This window comes from Populus nigra, chromosome 15 (genome assembly GCF_951802175.1).
Source record: "Populus nigra chromosome 15, ddPopNigr1.1, whole genome shotgun sequence".
Classification (NCBI taxonomy): domain Eukaryota; kingdom Viridiplantae; phylum Streptophyta; class Magnoliopsida; order Malpighiales; family Salicaceae; genus Populus; species Populus nigra.
Genome location: NC_084866.1, coordinates 11,824,940 through 11,847,005, shown reverse-complemented (window position 1 = coordinate 11,847,005; position 22,066 = coordinate 11,824,940). Strand labels below are relative to the sequence as shown.

Genomic DNA, 22,066 nt, shown 5'->3' with positions numbered 1-22,066 from the left:
ACAGACTACAGACTTTTTAAATCATCATCTCTGCGGTATGATCATCTATTTTTGAGTGTTTCTCAGCTTTAATATGGAGAGAGATCTCTATTTTTTGAGTGTTTCTCAGCTTTAATATGGAGAGAGATCTCAGACAAGACTTTATTACCTGGCCTTTTATGTCATGACATTCTTTTCTTTAATGGGCTTCTCTTCAATTTCAAGAGAAGAACTTCATGTATATTCTAGTACGATTGTCATTCTTTGCCACGGTTTACTTCATATGATATGAAAGGAATACTCGCGTCTTTTGCTGCTAGCTCTATTGATCACAGCATGATGTGGTGAAAGAGATCTTCAGCCTGTTGAGATTACGACTTCCAAATATAAAAGCTTGATACCAAATATCTATAGAGATCAGAACTACTTGATAGCTTTGATATCTGTATTTATTTCTCTGTTGTTTTATTTTGGTTTGATGTTGTTTAGTTTTTTGAGCTTTCTTATAGTTTATTTGCTTTAATCTTATAAGCTTCATGATTTTTGAATCTCAATAATAAATTTATTATATTTTTTAGGGTATGCCGCTATTTATATTTTTTCTTATATACATCTTAAATTACTCAAGAAGAAAAAAAAAAAAAAAACCTTTTATTAATAAGAACTCTAAAACATGTAGGTTTTTACTGTAGTGTTTTGTTTTTTTTTTTCTCTGTAGCTTTGTTTTTTTGCTTTTGTTTCTTCTATTTTTTCATATGTTTTTTTTTCCCTTTTTTTACCCAAAATTGACTTCTTCTTCTTTTTTCTTTTTTTTTTCAAAATGTTTTTAAATATTAAGCTGGTTAAAAATTTAACTATATTTTTTTTTCTTTAAAACATTGTAGATTGCTATAATATTCTCATACATTGTTTTTTTTTATGATTTATTTATTCTTTTTTTTTTCAAAATGGTCTTTGTAGATTTTATTTTTTTATATTAAGTTGGTTGAGAATTTAGCTTTGTAGTTTTTTTTTTTAAAAAATATGAATTGCTACAGTGTTTTCCCTACATAGTTTTTGTTTTATTGCAGTGTTTTTCCACATATTTTTTTTAAAAAAATTATCTTCATCGAATTTATTTTTTCAATATTGAGCTGGCTGATAATTTAACTTTAGCTTTCCTCACATGTTTTTTTTTGTTTTTCTTTTTTTTCAAAATTGTCATTTTTTACATATTTTCTTTTTTTTTTGTTTTTTTCAGAATTATTTTTGTTGATTTTATTTTTTTATTATTGAGCTGGTTGAAAATTTAGTTTTTTTGTTTTTTCTTTAAAACACTATAGCTTTCCCCACGTGTTTTTTTTCCGCTTTTGTTTTCTTTTTTTTACATGTTTTTTTTTTCATTTCTTTTACCCAAAATTGACTTTTTTTTTAATAGTCTTTGTCAGTTTTTTTTTTATATATATTGAGCTGGTTGAAAACTTAGCTTTGTAGTTTTTTTCAAAAAAAAAAAAAACACTATGGATTACTACAGTGTTTCCCTTACATGGTTTTTGTTTGGCTGCAATGTCTCCCCCACATATTTTTTTTAAAATTATCTTTGTCGAATTTATTTTTTCAATATTGAGTTGGTTGAGAATTTAGTTTTAGCTTTCCCAATGTTTTTTTTTTTAATTTTTTCCAAAATTGTCTTTCTTCTTTGTATTTTTTTTCATAATTATTTTTGTTGATTTTATTTTTTACTATTAAGCTGATTGAGAATTTAATGTTTTAATTTTTTTTTTAAAACACTAGATTGCTACAGCCTGGTTTAAAGGGTTAACCCAATTAATTAATTTTTTTTTCTTTTTCTTCATTAGTTTTTTCCTTCATGTTGATTTTTTTTCTTTGTTTTTTTAATTAATCTATTTAACTATCATATTTTTATGACATGACCTTATATCCAGACTCACATCCAATATTCTTGAGTCCGGTGTTGCAGCCAGGCTTACTTAAACTTAGGTCATGCAAATTTAATTTATTATTAATATTATTAATATTATTTTTAGATTAGGCATTGTAGCCAAACCTAAAATTTTTTAGTATAGATTTGTAGAAAAACTCAAAATTTTTAAATTTTTATTTTTTTAAATATTTTTTATATAAAAAAATAACCCACGGCATCGCGTGGGTCATGTATCTAGTAATATATGTAACGTGACCGGACACAACCATTCTGGTGAACGACGAGCTTGATACTACAGCCATCATCTTTTTTATTCATTGAACATTGCCATTTAATACTTAATGAAAATAAAAATAAAAATCACTACACTCATTTTCACCGGTGTACAACTCTAGCCATGTCCCATATCACTCTGCTGCGTGTGATACTCGTCGTTTTCTCTTTTTGGAATCAGGGAAGTAATGTGTAATTAAGAACTTATTAACAATATTAAGTATTAATAAATAATTTTAAAATGATAATCATTTAAGTATTCATATATTGCAATGTCTTCAAACATTAGTGATTTAATATTTTAATATTTTTATTTTCGCAATAATATTATATGATAAGTTGACAAGGATAATTATGTCCAATATATTTATAAATATAATTATATAAAAATTCTAAAATGGTCTCATCATTGTATTATTATACACATGGTCTATCAATTTATACATACCAAACATCCATAAACAATATAAATGTTTTCTACTCTCTCTTTCTCTATAGATTTTTTTTATTCAACTCTGTTCTAGTATTTCATTAGATAATTGTCCCATGCTATGCCATGGGTTTTTAATGTAAAAAAAATATTTAGATGTTGTTAATATTTTTTCTAGTATAAATTTTTTTAAACTGTGCGGGGCAAGTTAACTTGGCGGTTCTAAAAACAACTCAAATGACTGGTAAAAATATAGTTTGACTGAAAATAAATATTTAAGTTAAGATTTTTTTTATAAATATTGAAATAATAACATATTAGATAAATTCGAGTTAAATTGTCAATCTATATGTCAGTTCATGAGACTATGATAACTTTATAGAAATTAAATTAAAATAAAATGTAAAGCCTGATTTATAATAAACTCAATGTTGAATGATAAAATTGAAAATAAATCAATAAAAAAGAATAAAAAATGACATGCTTCAACCCAAGTTAACTTGATAAACCCGCGACCTAGATCATAAGACCGGGATAACCCAATAAAAAGCAAATTGAAACAAATTATAAAGCTCAAATCTCAATCAACCTAACATTAATAAGGTTAAAACTAAAAATCAATTTTAAAAAGAACACAAAAAACAACTCGAGTTAACCCGGGTTAATCCACCAAACCTATAATCTAAGTCATGAGAGAGAGATAACCTCATAGAAAGTAAAACAAAACAAATCATGATGCTTAATTTTCAATCAACCTAATATTAAAGGATAAAATTAAAGAAAAAAAAAGTTAATTAGAAAAAGGAAAAAAACTCAAGTCAACTAAGTTAGCTCATTACATGAGACTAAAATAACCTTATAAAAAAAAATTAAAAAAAAAAATGAAGCTCAATCACTAATAAACATAATGTTAAAGGATGAAATTGAAACTAAAGAATCGATTAAAAAAAGGTTAAAAAAAACAACTTAATTCAACTTAAGTTAACTTCATAAAAAGTAAATTGAAAATGATTATGAAATTTAATCCCCAATAAACCTAATATTGAAGCTGGATGTAATTGAAACTGAAAAATTGATTAAAAAAGTTCACAAAAAAATAACTTGAGTAAACATCTTGAGTCAACCCGGGTTAACTCATCAAACACATGATCCAAATTATGAGAGAGGAATAATCTCGTAGAAAGAAAAATAAAATAAATCATGAAGCCTAATTCTTAATCAATCCAATTTTAAAGGATGAAATTGAAAAAAAAAAAGTCAATTAGAAAAAAGAAAATATCGAGTCAACTTGTCAAGCCCGTGGTCCGGGGTATGAGATTGGGATAATCTTATAAAAGACAAATTGAAAAAAAAATGAAGTTATATCCTTAATAAACCTAATGTTAAAGGATAAAATTAAAATTAAAAAATCAATTGAAAAAAGACACAAAAAACCAACTTGAGTCAACCCGATTTTACCCATCAAACTTGTGACTCGATTCATGAGATATGGATAACATCATATAAAAAAAATCAAAATAAATTACAAAACCTAATTCCCAATCAATTAAATGTTAAAGGATGAATTTGAAAAAAAAAATGTTGAGTTAACGTAGTTAACTTGATGAACTCACGATCCGGGTTATAAGACTGGAATAACCTCATGCAAAGTAAATTAAAAAAAATTATAAAGTTCAATCCCTAATAAACTTAATGTTAAATGATAAAATTAAAAAAAATAGATTATATATAAAAAATCATTACAGTTAATAGTATGTTATAAGGAGGAGTACAATAAAACCTCTTCGTGTGTTTTAGTTAGTTTGTTATTTTTTCTAACTCAATTAATTTTATGAACCTTCAAAAAAAATAATTTCAATGATGATTATAGTTGAAATATAATTAAATCTGACAATGAAAAACTATTTTATTCAAGATGTGGATCAAATGAAGATGATTTAAATATTTTTTACACTTGAACCAATCAAAACAATTTCAATATATATATATATATATATATATATATCAAATTTTCTTTATTGTAGTTAATTAGACCAAAAAACAAATATCAAATATCAACATATAAAAATAATAAAAATCACACCCTAACAAAAAAAAATCTATTATCTATATTTTTACATTATGTTAATTATGAAGGTTATTAAAAACAATGAAAACAAAGATTCTATTTCTAAAAGACATGACCAATGAATTAGTAATAAAAAAAAGGCCCAATTCATATTAAAAGGATTTCCGAAATCATCCAGATTCCTTTTTTTATATATTACCTAATTAGTAGAGTAATAATGATGGGTATAAATTTAATTGGCTCCTTCGTCTTATTAATTTAGCATTTTATTTTACTGATTCAGTTAATTTTAAGTACCAATAAAAACATTTTCCATGATGATTATGATTGAAATATAATTAAACTTTGACCAGTCGGAAAGTCAAGACTTTTGATATTATAAACAAGAAAAACCAGAAACAAGATCATATTTTTACTGAAACATATTCGAAACCACGTAAACAAAATAAAGGATGAGAAACAAAATTTATGATGAGCCTTTTGACACTGGTCCTGACTAAGAATCATTTGAAACCTAACTAACAACCATGAAATTATATATAAACAAGGATCAAAGATGAAATCTTCAAAGTCAAGTCAAGCTCCAACACACTTCAAAGCAAACTTTCATCCATGAAAACCACCAACAAAAACTTAGAGCTAAACTTTAACATTAAAACTAACCCAAAATCATTTGAACATAAGCTAAAGATGGTGAATCAATTCAATCTTCAAGAGAGCGCCTTTACTTTTTTGTGATGAGAGAAAAGAAGTTCCATTAGACCTTTGAGATGGTTCTTGAGGTATATAGTTTTTAGTGATTTGTGCTCTTTTTTTATTAGATTATCCGGTTGTTTTGCGACTTGGGGTGATTTTAATGAGTGTGAGGATTGTTTTGAATTGACAGCCATCAATCCAATTGTTGGGTTGTTGCCATTGCATGTGCAGCAAATGGTTGGCACCAACCATTGACTATTGGCAGCCACCATTGTTGAATGAGCTGGAGTTTGGCAGCCACCAATGTTGACAACAAAGCAAGAAGAGCTGCCATGAAATGCCTATAAATAGAGGCATTATGTAAGAGCAAAATTGAGAGGGTTGAGAGAGTGAAGTGAACGTGAGAATAGAGAGGAAGAGTGAGCTGCAATGGCAGCGACCTTGCTGCCATTGCAGCAGCTGCAAGAGCACCAAAGTGAGCTGAGAGTTGAGTTAGAGTGGATGTAATCCTCATCCTCCATGTATCTCTATATCTAATAAAATGAACCTCTCCCGTGGATGTAGGCAGTTTTGCCGAACCACGTAAAATATTGTGTCAGTGTGTTTAAGCCTCCTATGAGCAACTATCAGTCCACCACCGGTCCGCGCATGGGGGTGCCAGAATCCCCAACAATTGGTATCAGAGCTTGTTCTTGAAAAGGAGGGTGTTTGATCCAAACTCAAAAATCAAAGTTCTCAAAACGTGTTTTTGAACATACCATCGTGTAGAGCAAGGGAAGACGAATTCACTGGTGAAAACCCGGCGAAGAACCGACGTCCTGCATGCCCGCACGCGCCCACACGCGCCGACGAAGCCACTGCCTACGCGCGCCCACGCGCAGCACGCTCTCCACGCGTCGTCTCTGCCCGGATGCCTGCATCTGAACCGGGTTGACCCGCCACGTCATCCGCCACGCCAGCAAAACCGTACAGCCAACTGACACGTCACCTGCCACATCATCAAGTCAACTGTCACGTCATCAGACCAGTCAGCAGCCACGTCAGCCAGAATCGCGTATGCATTTGCCACGTCAGCAAAAGTGGGTCCCGGTTGGCCTACGTGGATGCCACGTCATCTGGACACGTCATCAAAGTGAGTTTTGATCCAGTGCTTCGCAGACACTATTCTGGCCTGACACGCGGCTTCATCTGCACCGTCCGTTGATCAAAAACTTTGATTGTTAAGAATTGAGCCATCCGAAGTCCGATTGGGGTGATCTCAGTGTCGTTTCCAATATTTTCGGCCGTTCCGGACACATCTGTAAGGTCAGATTTGACAAATTCAAATCAGAGATATAGTAAAAATGACAGATGAAATAAAGGATGCGGGAATTGAAAAATTTGATGGAACAAATTTTGGATATTGGAAAATACAAATTGAAGACTATTTATATGGAAAGAAACTTCATCTTCCTCTGTTGAGGAGCAAATTAGAAAATATGCCAGAAGAAGATTGGTTGCTTCTTGATAGACAAGTTTTGGGTATTATCCGGCTATCCTTATCAAGAAGAGTTGCTCATAATGTTACAAAAGAAAGATCCACTGCAAGAGTAATGGAAGCTTTGTCTGGGATGTATGAGAAGCCCTCGGCAAATAATAAAGTGCACTTGATGAAAAAGTTGTTCAACCTGAAAATGACAGAAGGCACCTCCGTCACACAACATCTCAACAACTTTAATACCATCACAAATCAATTGTCATCTGTAGAGATTGAGTTTGATGATGAGATCCGTGCACTCATTTTGCTAGCTTCACTTCCAAGCAGTTGGGAAGGTATGAGGACAGCCGTGAGCAACTCAGCTGGAAAATCCAAACTGAAATATGATGACATTCGAGACTTGATTTTAGCTGAAAAAGTGCGAAGGAAAGACTCAGGTGAAAGTTCAAGTCCAGGATCAGCTCTCAACATTAACACTCGAGGGAGGAGACAGGAGAGAGGCTTATCCAGAGGCAGATCCAAATCAAGATACAGAAGTAAAAGCAAGTCCGGACCCAGAAAGCAAGTTGAATGTTGGAATTGTGGCAAACCTGGTCATTTCATGAGGAATTGCACAAAACCGAAAAAACCTGAAGCTGACTCTGCAAACGGTACCACAGATGAGGTGCAAGACGCTTTGATTCTTGCTGTACAAAGTCCAATTGATGATTGGATTCTTGATTCTGGTGCTTCATTCCACTGTACACCACACCATGAGATGATGCAAAACTATGTTGCTGGAGATCACGGTGTAGTCTATCTGGCCGATGGACAACCAATGAAGATTGTGGGTATAGGAGAAGTGCAGATCAAGACAATGAATGGATCTACATGGAACTTGCAAAATGTAAGGCATGTTCCTGGACTAAAAAAGAAGTTGATCTCAGTCGGACAACTTGATGAGAGTGGTCATTCAATCCTTTTTTTCTGGAGGTATGTGGAAGGTATCAAAGGGAGCAATGGTTTTGGCTCGTGGAAAGAAAACCGGCACCTTGTATATGACCACAAGATTTGCAGACATTATTGCCTCTACTGAAGCAGAAAATCAAGCACAGCTATGGCACTGTAGACTCGGCCATATGAGTCAAAAGGGGATGAAGATACTTCAGTCGAAGGGAAAACTGCCAAAGCTTAAAAATGTTGATCTAGACATTTGTGAAAGCTGTGTTCTTGAAAAACAGAAGAAGCTCAGTTTCTTAAAGGTTGGCAGGGCCTTAAGACCAAGAAAGCTAGAACTGGTGCACACAGATTTACGGGGACCTTCTCCAGTGGCATCTCTTGGAGGTTCTCGGTATTACGTAACTTTCATTGATGATTTCAGCAGAAAGGTATGGGTCTACTTTCTGAAAAATAAATCTGATGTGTTCGAAACATTCAAGAAGTGGAAGGCTATGGTTGAGAATGAATCAGGTTTGAAGTTGAAATGCTTAAGATCTGATAATGGAGGAGAATACATTGATGGAGGTTTCAAGGAGTATTGTGCTGTTAATGGTATCAGAATGGAAAAGACCATTCCAGGCACACCACAACAGAATGGCATTGCTGAACGAATGAACCGGACCATCAATGAACGAGCTAGAAGCATGAGGTTGCATTCAGAGCTACCTCAAACATTCTGGGCTGACGCAGTTCATACTGCAGTTTACTTGATCAACCGTGGACTATCAGTTCCTTTGGAGTTCAGATTGCCCGAGGAAGTATGGAGAGGAAAAGAGGTACAACTCTCTCATTTAAAGGTCTTTGTGTGTGTTTGATTGCTTGAATGTCCCAACACCAATGTGTGTGATAGGGCAGAGCTTTTGGACATTATTCTCATGAAGGTAAACTGGTTGCTTAAAAATCCACAAGCAGAGCTTGATTTATTCTCTCAGTTTGCAATATTATCACAAGTGTAGATCAAACACTTCACAATTTGTCCTTTCCGATTTTATCATGTCCTGCTGAACATATTTGTATGTAGCTAGCAGAATTCAAATATAATCTTCATGGTCTTGTGATTTTCCTTCTTTGTCTCAACGGTCTATATTCTTTGTTTTGCATCCTCATGCACTGCTTGTATGGTTCGGGATATTACGTTTGTCGTTTGGTCCCAAATGTTCTTAATTACATGTTTGTTTTGACAGACCAAGTTTCTCTGTAAATTAATCTAACATCTGTAGCAGAAAGAGATTTGTGAAACACGCCGGTTATGGAAGTCACTATCATGGAGCACTATATCACATTCACTTTCCTCTTTCATCATGCTCAAGGAGTATTTTATGCACTCCTTGTAGCTAGTGGGTTAAACACTGGACTATGCTATCATTTGCAACTGCTTTAGAACTACTCTTTCAATCGTCCTCTAGAACTCAATAATACTTTGTAACTTTTATGCCTGATTAGATTATCAGTTTATGGAAGACTCCTTTTTATGTGGAAGAAGGTTGTCGAAGTGAGGAGGAGGCAGAGATCATGAAATCTTTTGCTTTTTATCTCATCTTCTTCGGGAGGTTGGTTTGTTTATGTCTCAAATGGTATCTATAAATGTCTATGAACTTCCGAATTCAGAGGCCAGAATTTCGGTTCATCTTTAAGGATATTGTGAGGATTAAGATATGGCTGTTTCAATCTTTAACTAGACATATTATAGCCCAGAAACCATCATCTCTTATAAGGTTTGATTTGTAGATTGAAAGTTTAGCATGTTCTATTCAGGTTGCACGTCCTATAGCATTAGCAAGATAGCAATCACAGTGCTTGTTTCTGCTACCGCGGTTCATAATTCCCTGCTGTCGGTCTGTAGACATTTTGGTAGCTACCTAACCCCATGTCATTATTGCACTAATGCTGTACAGGACTTCAGCATTGAGTAGGCCTTTTCTTGGGATATTTTATCTCTTAATAACAATTTCTTCTGTAAATGGTTCACAACACGTGCTATGACTGAGAAAAGAGACCTTCAATTTACTGAAACTTGAGGATACAGCATATATTTACTAAGAGCACACGAGCAGAAGATCTAAGTGATTTTTTTTTATTTTTTTTTGAATTTGTACAAGAACTGTCACGTTCTCAGGAAAACATTTCTGAAATGGGAGGCGCAATGAATCAATCCAGTAAGACTTATTGGAAAATTGCAGAAAAAACAGATGTATTGTTGAAAGCTGCAAACTGTGAGGAAAGTTGATAAAATTAAGCCCCAGCTTGTCAACATCTCTTGCTAGATATAATCTTTGTGAAAAACCTCACCTGGATATTTCTTAATAACTCCCAAATATGCGCCACATTTAATGTACTTTGAAAAAAAATTACATATTTTGGAGTGACATTAATGTAAGAATTCAATCTCGAAAGACCTATATATGATGATTATCTTGAACTCTACCTGTATGAGCGCCGAAGGTGATGTGTGACTGCAGCTTAATTCATAGTTGGGCACTAAAAGTCCTAGAACCCTTGTTTGTAAACAGATTTAATTTATCTCCGTAAGGCTACTCACTTTGGAATGATTATTTCAACTCCATGCATGTTGTACCCTTAAAAAAATACAATAAATTTAATTTGGTTAAAAAAAGTTTAATACTTGTGCGATGAGGAATAAATTATTATTGGAGAAATTAGACCTTGGAAGGTGCAAGAGGCTAATGGTATTGGTCTCGCATATTCTTTAGTTCCTTGACTTCTGGTGGGACAACGGATTTAAATTTTGAATGAATTATTACAAAAATAAAATAAAATCTGTTGGAATTTTGTGAAAGAAGTAATTCATTGTGAGATTAAGGATTGAAAAATCCATAACATATGCAACAGGAGCAAATAATTGGCACCTGAGATTTACTAGGCATGGTTACACCAGACAATGATATCATTTGCATGTACGTTGCAGGTGCACAAATGACCAGTTATTACTGATCTGAGGCCAGGAAATTATGCTCCTTTTCAATTTCCCTTATGAACACAGCTTTCAATTTCAGGAGGTGACAGGAACTGTTTCATTGGTAGCTGCACTAACTAATGTAAGTAGATAGCGTACCAATACCTGAAACATTTTTGGTTGCTTTAGTAGTACAGCGAAGGAAGAGAATCATTGGTTTGCTGAGGTCATGCTAAGAAATTGTTTGTGCTCGCCTGTGATTTTTTCCCATATAATTCATTATAAGAATCACAAAAGTAGAGTGGGGGGGGGGGGTGATGGTAGGTGTATGAATTCTGATGGTCACTTAACCAAGTTGCCAATTAGAGAAAACTATAGCAAGATATTGGCAGTTCGTGTTTTTCCAGGCAAGCAAGCATACAATTTAGTTTATTAGAGATTAGGACTGCAACCTAATTCATAGTACATTGCATATGAAATCTGTCTCCAGGATAGTCTCGATCGAATGCTTCTGTGGCATCCCTATTTGACTTTGACAGTGACCTGAGTTTCTTAGTTAATATTGTTTCAGAGACAATTTGACCTACTGCAGCAACCATTGTGTCTAGGGACTTTCTCCCTATTCTATGCGAAAGTGATGAAAAGGTTCCGAGTGCTTTTTATGATTGATATGGAAGTGAGCATATAGGCTTATTATTATAATCTTCCACTTATCACTTAATTTAGGCAAATCCATATGACAGGTAGGCTAAAAGGGATCCTAGTGCTTTTTCTTGATTATAGAAATCACTGTGTTTCACAACACAAACAAAATGCTGATATTTTTTAACCAGAATAATCTGGAAGAAGAAAGACATAGGTTGAAGCATCAATACCTACCTAGTTCATAGTTGAACTGTGATTCAGAGCTCACAATCTAGTGAAATCTATTAACAAAATTAACAAATCAAAGGAACTTTTTGGTTGGTTGTGATTAAAAATATGACCAGTAAGGGATAGAAGAACTGTTTTCCAGCTTAAAAAAATCCTTTGGACGGTTGAAAGAAGATTTTTTTTATGATTTGACAATATTCCTGTTTGATGTTTTCACCTCACCAGGAAACTTCTGTTAAAGGTAATGAAAATAACCCAAGAATACACTACTGCGAAAACGTCAAAACTATGGCAAATAGCTAATCAACAAGGCTATTGCATTGAATTAAATCCATTTATTACCATGAAAACAATCAAACAAATAAGTACAATGATTAGAAGTTTCTAAGATTTTGATGAAACTACTTCCAGTGCCATTGCAAATTCAAGAAGCACTAGCTTTAGGATATGATTATTCAATCACCAGGGAGGGAGGGTTAGAGAGATACTGCTTTAGGCTACCCATTTCATTGGCTACATCTAGCATGCTTGGTCTTGTTGAAGGGTTATTTTGTGTGCAAACAAGACCAAGCTCAATCAATTCCAAGATCACATCACTCCATATTTTGTTATAGGATACCGGCATGACAGATGGAGCACACCTAAGCACTGCTTGATCAACTATGGGCTTGAGCTTGTGGGGATAGTGACTCTTAACCCATTCATGCAAGCTTGAACCTTCATGAAATAGAACATCTGTGGGGCGCCTTCCTGTTATAATTTCTAGCAGGAGGACTCCAAAACTGTAAACATCTCCTTGCGTTGAAGCACGCTTTCCCATTCCATATTCTGCATGAGATCAAGTTGACAAGGAAATTATTAATAAACGTAACAAGGTATTTGAAAATGTTCCTCTCTCTCCATGAGGAACATGAATTATAAATCATTTCATAATTTAGAAATAATACTAAGTTGTTGCAGAAAGTAAGAACATACCAGGGGCAATGTAGCCGACAGATCCACACAACAATCCATCAGATGAGCTAAGGAACATTGAATCATCTGTTGAATTACTATCATCAGCACCTTTAATCAATCTTGCGATTCCAAAGTCAGTTACCAAAGCTGTCATGTCTTCATCCAGAAGAATATTGCTTGGCTTGAGATCACAGTGCACTACCCTAACAGGAGAATAGTGGTGCAAATAGGCCACTCCTTCAGCCACATCATTACATATGCTAACCAACTGAATCAAATCCAGCCCTGTATTTAGTCCATGGCTTGGGTATAAATGCCCTTCCAGGCTCCCATTTGACATGAGAGGAAGGACAAGAGCCTTAAAGTCTGGCTTGCTGCATGTTGTGATGATCTTGATCAAATTTCTGTGTTTGGCCCTCTTTAGTACTTGGCATTCTCTTTTGAAACTTCCTGAAATTTCTCCATCTTCCTTTGAATCCAATACCTTAACAGCTATCCTTGTATTGTCTTGAAGAACGCCCTTGTAGACATGGCCAAACCGGCCTGAACCTATTAGGCTTGAAGCGCTAAAACCCCCTGTAGCTTCAATAAGCTGTCGATATGAGATTCTTGGATGTTTGAGGTCTTTTGTTTCTTTGTCCTCATCTCCCAAGTCCCCTCCATTGAATATCACCATTTTCCTTCTGAACCTTGACCTGAGTACGAGGGGGTATGCGAACATGCATAATAAGGGAGTAGCAAACAGTGACAGTAGGACAGGTAAAATAAATGAAAGATGAGCATTTCTCCTCCGGCAGTTGGGCATGCCCTTTATTTGTCCGCAAAGGCCATCATTGCCAAGGAAGGAGTCTATTGTCAGGGAAGAAAATGCTCCCTTGTTTGATATGTTCCCAGAGAACTTGTTGAAAGAGAAGTTGAGATACTTGAGAGTCGGCGATGCCTCAATAGATTGTGGTATATTGCCACTCAATTGGTTTGAAGATACGTCGAGTTCTTTAAGATAAGGCAACTGCCCTATTGTAGCAGGAAGAAGGCCTTCTAAGACATTACCTGAAAGGTTAAGGTACTCCAGTGCAATGCAGCTTCCAAGTTGAGGCGGGACTGTGCCAGAGAGATTGTTGGAAGATAGATCGATTGCTAGCACCATGTCCATTTTACTCAGCTCAAGTGGTAAAGGCCCATGTAAATGATTTCTTGACAAATTCAAATACAACTTCAAGCTCCTCAATCCTGCAACTTCACTAGGAATTGTCCCAGAAATGTCATTGCTAGAAAGGTCTAGGATCTCCAAGTTGACACATTGTCCCAAGCTTGGTGGTATGGTTCCTGACAGTTGATTTTCATAGAGAAAGAGTCTCCGAAGCTGTGAAAGGTAGGCAAAACTGTCTGGGATGGAGCCTGTAAGTTTGTTTTTTGACAAGTCAAGAAGGCCTAAATGGGAAATGTTAGCAAGAGCTGCTGGAATTTCACCAGAGAGTGAATTGTTTGATAAATAAACCCTCTCTAGTTTTCCCATACGACATAATTCTGGTGGGATGGTACCATTCAGAAGGTTGCTGGACAAGTTTAAGAGGGTGAGGTTGACAAGATTTGAAATGTGAGAGGGTATGGAGCCATAAAGAATATTCTCATCTAGATGAATCTGTACACATTTGGTAGAAAGATCACCAATAATAGGAGGTATCTCTCCAAAAAGGTTATTTCCTGCTAATTCAAGCTCCTGAAGGTTAGATGAATTAACTAAAGAAGCAAAAAAAGGTTCAAGATTTGTGTTACCATCATGGCTAACAAAGTCATTGTAAGACAAATAGAGGAACTGTAACTTTGGCATTTGGCGTACAATCTCTGAAGGCAACTCCCCACTCAGCATATTTGACTCCAAATCGAGCCATTCAAGATTGGTGGAGTTAGAAAGTGCTCGAGGGACCTGGCCAACTAGTCTATTAGACCAAAGCAAAAGAAACCTTAAAGCACCAAGCTTACATTCATTATTCAAAGGAATTTTTCCAGTTAAAGAATTGTTAGAAAGGTCCATGTACTGCAAAGAAGAAGAACCATTGCTGAAAAGTGGTGCAGGAATATCACCAGCAAGCCTGTTATTTCCCAAATCAAGATATACTAATTGATGAAGAAATCCCAACTCCTCGGGAATGTTTCCACCGAGAAGATTCCATGATAAACTGAGCTGTCTTAACTGGAGAAGATCACCCAACTCTGCTGGAATATGGCCTTCAAAGAAGTTCCTTGACAAATCAAGAACCAACAAAGAAGAAAGATTCGCAAGAACCGGAGAAATCCTGCCACGAAGTGACAGGCCACTTAGGTCAAGCTGGACAACATGATCACTAGCATTGTTGCACTTGACTCCTGTCCAGTTGCAAACATGAATACCTGAAGAGTTCCAGCTCTCAAGCGCACCTTCAGGGTCTAATACTACATCAGACCTGAAAGAAAGCAATGAGATCCTCTCCTTAACAAGCTGGGGACTTATCTCTTCCCCAGAAACCACGAACAAAATGATGATCAAACAAAGGAAACTAAACATAGAGAATTTACAAGAACCCATTTTGATTCTTGGTCGACCTCTTCGAGTTAAAGAAACTCAAGGAAAGAGGTTTCAAATGCAAGAGGAAAGAGAGGGAGCCGGTAGAGAATGAGCAATGCACCACCATGGCCTGAAGACGATGCATAGCTTTGACACGTTCAATATAAAGGAGCTAGCAAAACGCTCAAGCTCAGCTAGCTAGAGAGAATTCTTGTGCCTAACTGCCGTTGAATGTGTGAAACGTACGTTTGGCGCCTGTGATGGTTGACTACGAAACACAACGAATAGCGGATGAAGAAGTGTCCACGTGCGAAATGGCACGTAAGCAATGTTACAAGCTGCACAGCATTGTGCTGTACATGTCAGCTACAGGCCTAACATCGTAACACCTTTTGGATTCTTGTTGTTTGCTTGTGGGAAAGGACTTAATTAGTGGATTGTTGGCTGTAATAAGAGAAAGATAATCTAGGTTAATAGAGCATGCTTAGGGGATGATGTGGCGTTTTGGTACATTTGTCTGCTAGATGATGGGCCCAGTCGCCCAGAGATTAAAAGAAATATCATGAGATGGTGTTTATGTGTCCCTGATTGGGTAATATAGCACTGAGTGATCTTAAGGATAGCACACCATAGCAGTTAGCTAGCCCAGCAAGAAAACGATGATGTTCCAGTTACTACGTGTGGGTATTAGGAAAGGGAATTACGTGTTACATTTTCATCTACAAATGTTATTCAGTGTATTTGGCGAACTTCTCATCACTTCTGTAGGGATAACAGATTGAGACTTTTGGGTCTTCTGATTAACGAGGAAAAATGACTGCCCCGAACATGAAACCAAGTGGGTGGATTCTGGTTCTAAAAACCTGAACTTGTTTGTTGTCAGAAATTGTTGATGTTGTTTCCTGAACTTGAAGGGGAAAGAAATCATATAATCAATGCCCTGGAACAGTTGCTCTGTGTCTCTCTCTATGATTCTGAACGTCATTAGGCTAGTTAAGGGTTAAGTACAGTTTGAATATGAGGAGGACTATACATATAGGATCTCCTAATTACTAGTCCTCGCATAAGCATGACTTGCCTTTAGGTCGACGACGATTTCACCGGCATGCCGGTGCATCCGGTATTATCCAATTTGGTTGTATTGTATTTTTATTTGGTTTGAACAAATATAAATAAGAGGTTACTTAAAAGTATAATAATAATTTTAATTTAAAGTAATTTTTTGTTTGGAAATGTATTAAAATAATATTATTTTATTTTTTTAAATTATTTTTAATATCAGTAGATTAAATTAATATAAAAACATAAAAAAATTAAAATTTTAAAAAATATTATTTCAGTTGCATTTCTAAGTAGGACTTAAAATTCACTCCAATTTAATGGGACCAGGTGCAAAGGTGAGTGAGGGATTCATCCAAACATGACATCCATCCTGTTCTGTAATAGTTTTTTTTTTTTTAATAGTGTTTTTCAATATAGTGTACGGATCTGTCTATCTCTTAGTTTATAAAGAATTTCTATGGTTGGACTTGAGGGCCTAGCTGCTGTGGTCAATCGTGTAACTTGTTCTGTCCTGTTCCGGGTTCGATCCTTTATGTGCACGCCTGTCACCCCCGCGGTGCCTAACCTGCCCTTGAGCTTGTAGGATGTCCAGTGAGTCGTGGGGAATATTCATGGTGCGCGCAAGCTGGCCCGGACACCCCACGTAAATTAAAAAAAAAAAAAAGAATTTCTATGGTTTTGTGCACGAGTTTGAAGTCTCAACTTTAATTTATTTTCATGTAGTTTTTTTTCTTGATTTACATTTTACTTTTTTGGAATTGATTTAAATTAAAAACCCACATCTTGTTGGGGAAGAACAGCTGATGTATAGGTGAACAAAGTCCTCCATCGAACCTAAACATGCAGAGATAGATGATGGATTTAACATTCTGGATGGATTAGAAAAACGAATGGATAAATTAAATCCAACTCTAACCCCTCTCCATTGCCATCCATACTTGACTAGGTCTTTGTATCCATTTTCTTGCTCATGGCTGAAATTTGAGGCTGTTGTTTCTACGTTTGGAAAGCATTTCTGAAAAAATTTGATTTTTTTTTGTTTTTAATTAATATATTTTTGATGTTTTTAAATCATTTTGATGTGCTGATCTCAAAAATAATTTTTAAAAAATAAAAAAAAACATTATTAACATACTTTTTTAAGTGAAAAACACTTTAAAAAACAATCACAAGCACACTCCCAAACACACTAGGGTTAGGACTTGGGATGGGTTAGAGTCAAACCTAGATAGGTATCTAGTTAGTTAAGGAGTATTTGAGAATGTGATTATAATTATTTTTTAAAGTTTTTTTTATTTAAAAAATATTAAAATAATATTTTTTATATTTTTAAAAAATTATTTTTATTACCAACATAAAAATTCTAATTTTCTTTTTAAAACACAAAAATAAATATAAAGTTAGTTATATTAGCTACGAAAACTTCAGCCTTTGTTGTTAATTCATTTGTTGCTCATCATGACAATTCACCAACCAGCCGAAGCTAGCCTTATTTTCAGCACCGCACTCCATTACTCCCACCGTAGTCTGAGCTCATCGTCAAGTCCTTATAAGGGGACTTGTCCAATTAATTTACAAGAGAAAAGCCAAGGAGGTGAAAATTTTGAAACTTGTAAATCCATTTTCCGGCCCGTGGAGGTGGTCGGTGGTAAAAATCCACAGTTTATAGCCCACAAATGTTTGCCAGTTTGAATCCTAGTTCTTCAATTAATTAGAATTAGGGTTTTGCACTACTTTGTGCTGATACGTGCTTGATACGTACGCCGTAATAAAATAAAAAATTACTGCAAAGCTGTAACCTATTTAAATCCTTCTCGTAATGGACGACAACTATGCTCTAACTAGAAATCGGAACACGCTACGCTCAGCTAAGGGTCAAGAAAAAAAATTAAATTAGAAAAACTTATATATGATAAATTATAATTAAAAATAAATAAAAATTTAATAAGAGAATCAAGAAAAAAAATTTAAAATCAAGAAATTATAGATTAAAATTGAAATTTCAACAACAAAGAAGATCAATCAATGTTTTTTTGGGGTATAAGAGAGAGAAAAAAAGAAAAACAAACAATCATTCAGAGATAAATCGCTCTACCACCACCAACATACATCGTATTGGAAGGAAAAAAACATGGTGACACATTCAATGAAACAATAAAAAAGAATTTTAAGCTATTAGGATACACCATATACGCCGTTCAAAGATATAGATGCCTTTTACACTCCAACAAATTTTTAGAATTAAATAATATTTATTTGATCTTAAAAGATAAAAATTAATGGTCTTGATTGCCCTGGTAATTACATAAAACCTTAAAGGAAAGGCCCCAAAGACCAATGAACCTATGGTTTATATCTTTGCTTTCAAGGCTATAGTTGTCAATTTATTGTACATGAACAAATAAAAAGGTAATTATGCCCCTCTTCATAGTGTTATAATTTAATTTTTTGAAGGCAAGTAGATTATTTTATTATGTTTAAAAATAAAAATTATAATTATATCCCTAAAAATCCTAGCTTTAATGACTCATGCACCGTGCAAAAAAACAAAAATAACCTCAAAACAAAAACAAGTTTTTTAGGGCAATTAAAACCATCATTTTATTATTGTAGTGAATAATTTAATGCTCAATGTTTTTATCTTTCCCTTTAGTTTTATATATATATAAAATCCGAACCTTTCCAATTGTTCAAATAGTATCTCTTGAAAGGAAATTTCCCTGCGCTTAACTTTAATTAAGTGTTCAGCAACTTGAATATATATGAGAGCAGTGCGCACCAAAAAAAAAAAAAAAAACTAGTTATTTCCTGGACATTTTACATGTTATGCTTGTTTATCTTTTATAAATAAAATATCAATTGATCCAGCAGAACCTAGCAGATGATAACCAATTATGTCAACAAAGGAAGAATATATTTAAGTGATCATCAGGATTAATTATAATTAACACATGCTTTTGCTAATGATTATTGTATTAAAATCTAGTGCCTACAAGCCTAATTGTCGGATACATGGTATGATAAAATGTACTAACACTGTTTAAGGGCATTAATCTGTTCATAAACTCCCATAGTGATCAAGTTGCACATAAACTATGTAAAAAAAATGCTAGTTACAGGAGCCAAAGGCGACCAATGATGCTGTCCCCAGTACTCGTTTATAGATTAAGATTTTGCTAAACTAGCTGTGATTTAATTACTAGGCATGTTCAAACGTGTTGTGAGCAATATTTAACAAAAACAATAGCATGCCATGGAGCGTGCTTATAATTAATGCTTCTTTAACCAAGCAAGTTGCGGCAATATATATTAGATTTGATGGGTTTTCTTCTGTTCTTGAAACTCGTCATAATTTCTCAGTTTTCCACAACTTTATGATCATTTTTATTCCACAAGAGAATCACCTTTCCGTAATTTAACTTGTTGGGGTTCAAATTAAGCTGAGAAGATTTTGACCTTGTTATTTTGTTTCAGCAGACTCTTGACCAACTCTTCCACCGTTTTAGTTACGTACTTGTTGGCTTGACCTTACGATGTCGGCAATTCGATCTCTGATAATTAATATTGATCCTTGCTATGTCCCTGAAGAATCTAAAACATGTCTAACACAGGAGCTGAGCTTCATGCTAATACTACTGTTTGGTACTGGTAGCATATACTAGCTCCATACAGATACGAGAATTACATTGTATGCCAGCTGATCTTGGATCTTTTCTGGAAATACTGCTCTTAATTTGTTTTGTACATTTTTTTTATATCTTCGGATACACTCCTAAACACAACACGATACAACGATGTACATAGGTAAGCGGTCACTATCAAGAAAACCTACCTCCGGTGGAACTATATAAAACGAGAATGTTTAGAAAAATTGGCAGATATAACGTAAACATCTATAGAAGTGCTAATTACTTTTTGTTTATGTTCGTAGCTGATGTTTTAAAATGTGATGGGTGGATAAGTACTAAAAAATGAAACCCCCCCCCCCCCCCCCCCCAACTCTTTGCATTCATTCTTTCTAGCTAGACAGATATTGGCTGGGTTTGCTTTTTTCCTGCAATAGCTAGGCTCTGATTTGATCAGGCCAATGGCGGCAATGTGAAAGAGGATATATATATATATATTCTGTCGTTCAGTTTCATCGCATGAAGCATGGCAGACCTGAGATTGATTATTTTAATCCAGATTTTTTGAGATTTTTCTTTGTTCTTAACAATTTCGTGATTGATTTTGTATACAAGTATATATATATATATATATATATATATATATTGCAGGAGGTCTAATCTAAATCTAAATATAGCAACACACTACGAAAAAGAAAGCAAGCTTAGGAGGTGCAATTGCAATGGTGCTGGAGGCATGAGTACTTTGTCTATGCAGATGGTGGGTTCTGTCCTCTACTTTCTTCAATAAATGAAACTACAACGGTAACCCTAGAAGTTTTATTTATGTAAAATAAGTTTTATTTATCTAACTATTATTTTTATGTAAATGAATTATATAAATAATAATAATATTAGTTACCCGATCCGATTGATGATGTTAGTAATGATCATTTTTATAATAAAATGATCAAGTGTGAAAATGTCCATTGTGTAAACAATATAATAAACATATTATGTCTTTATATATTAATAACTATATATGTCCTATAAAAGTATTTATTGATTAATATTATCTACAACTCATGCCCTTGGTGAGATCAACATTATTATTTTTAAAATATATTTAATATAAAGTAATGTTTTTAAGAACATGCTCTATATTGATGTGATCATAATTCTCAACTTTTAAAGACAACCTTACACGATTTATCACTGATATTATTTTTTATTACTTGAAAAAATAAATAAATTTATCATAATTATAATCAATTATTTCCCATGTACTTAAGTGTTACATTTAGTATTGTACTAAGAGTGTTTTTTATTTGAATGAAATTTTAGAGAACTTAAAAGTATATGAGAGTTGGGCAGTGATTATTTTTTAAAGTGTTATTTACTTTGAAATTTATTAAAATAATATTTTTTTTATTTTTTAAAAATTATTTTTGATATCAGCATATTAAAATAATATAAAAAAATAAAAAATATTTTTAAAATAAAAAACAAACAAGTATTAAATTACTCCTCATGTGATTTGACAAATTAGATATTGATTTTCTCTGCGTGGTGCATGCTGCCTTCTGGGCCGAGTTTCGAGCTTACTATTAAAAGAACCAGAGTTTATTAAAGCTGGGCTCCGATAATTAAGACCCAGCTCAAATGGCACAGTTTTGAATAAGAGCAACAAGGATCCATGAGTGACACCTTGGCCCAATTGGCTAATGCTTTCTCGTGAGGGATAATTACTCGACAGGTGCATCGACTTTTCACCTTTTCTCAATCAAATAAAAGGAGCTTATTTTAACCATAGAAAAATATTTATTTTCTTAAGAAGATTTTATTATAAAAAAACCCTTTTATTTATATAGCCAATGATTACTATCTAAAAATAGAAGAAACAAAAGTAATAAAAATAAAAACATAGTTAGTTAAAAAGATAAAGATAAAAACATCAAAATAAATTTATTCTTTGTTTTAGAGTGAATTTTTATATTTTTAAGATAAGAATGCCTTCAGAAATAAATTTTATCCATAAAATTTTTTTTATATATATATATATATATTTTTAAAAAAATGATCAAACAAATTCGTTTTTACTAATTTTTTTTTAAATAAATAGATTCTTGACATGGGTTTTGATTGAATTTTATTTTGGATTGACTTAGATTTTTAAATAAAACAATGATTAAATATAATAAAAAGATTAAAATTTATAGATATTAGCTGATAAAAATAAAAAAAATTTAAAATGATTCTGATCAAGCTTACAAGTATAACTAGCA

General features: G+C 33.7%; 1 protein-coding gene across 1 annotated transcript; it reads right to left on the bottom strand.

Moving 5' to 3' along the window:
* Nucleotides 1–12,028: 12,028 nt before the first annotated feature.
* On the bottom strand, nt 12,029–15,208 carry LOC133674570 (putative leucine-rich repeat receptor-like serine/threonine-protein kinase At2g24130). The gene is made up of 2 exons (XM_062095759.1): nt 12,588–15,208; nt 12,029–12,440 (listed from the first exon to the last, which is right to left on the bottom strand). The coding sequence occupies exons 1-2, from the start codon at nt 15,133–15,135 to the stop codon at nt 12,064–12,066; spliced, it is 2,925 nt and encodes a 974-aa protein (XP_061951743.1). The 5' UTR covers nt 15,136–15,208; the 3' UTR covers nt 12,029–12,063.
* Nucleotides 15,209–22,066: the final 6,858 nt, after the last annotated feature.

Bases quoted from the DNA above. Each gene is read 5' to 3' on its own strand.
- LOC133674570 (XM_062095759.1), bottom strand. From the start codon at position 15,135: ATGGGTTCTTGTAAATTCTCTATGTTTAGTTTCCTTTGTTTGATCATC. The intron at 12,441-12,587 runs GTATGTTCTTAC...GATCTCATGCAG, and splicing joins TGTCGGCTACATTGCCCCTG to AATATGGAATGGGAAAGCGT.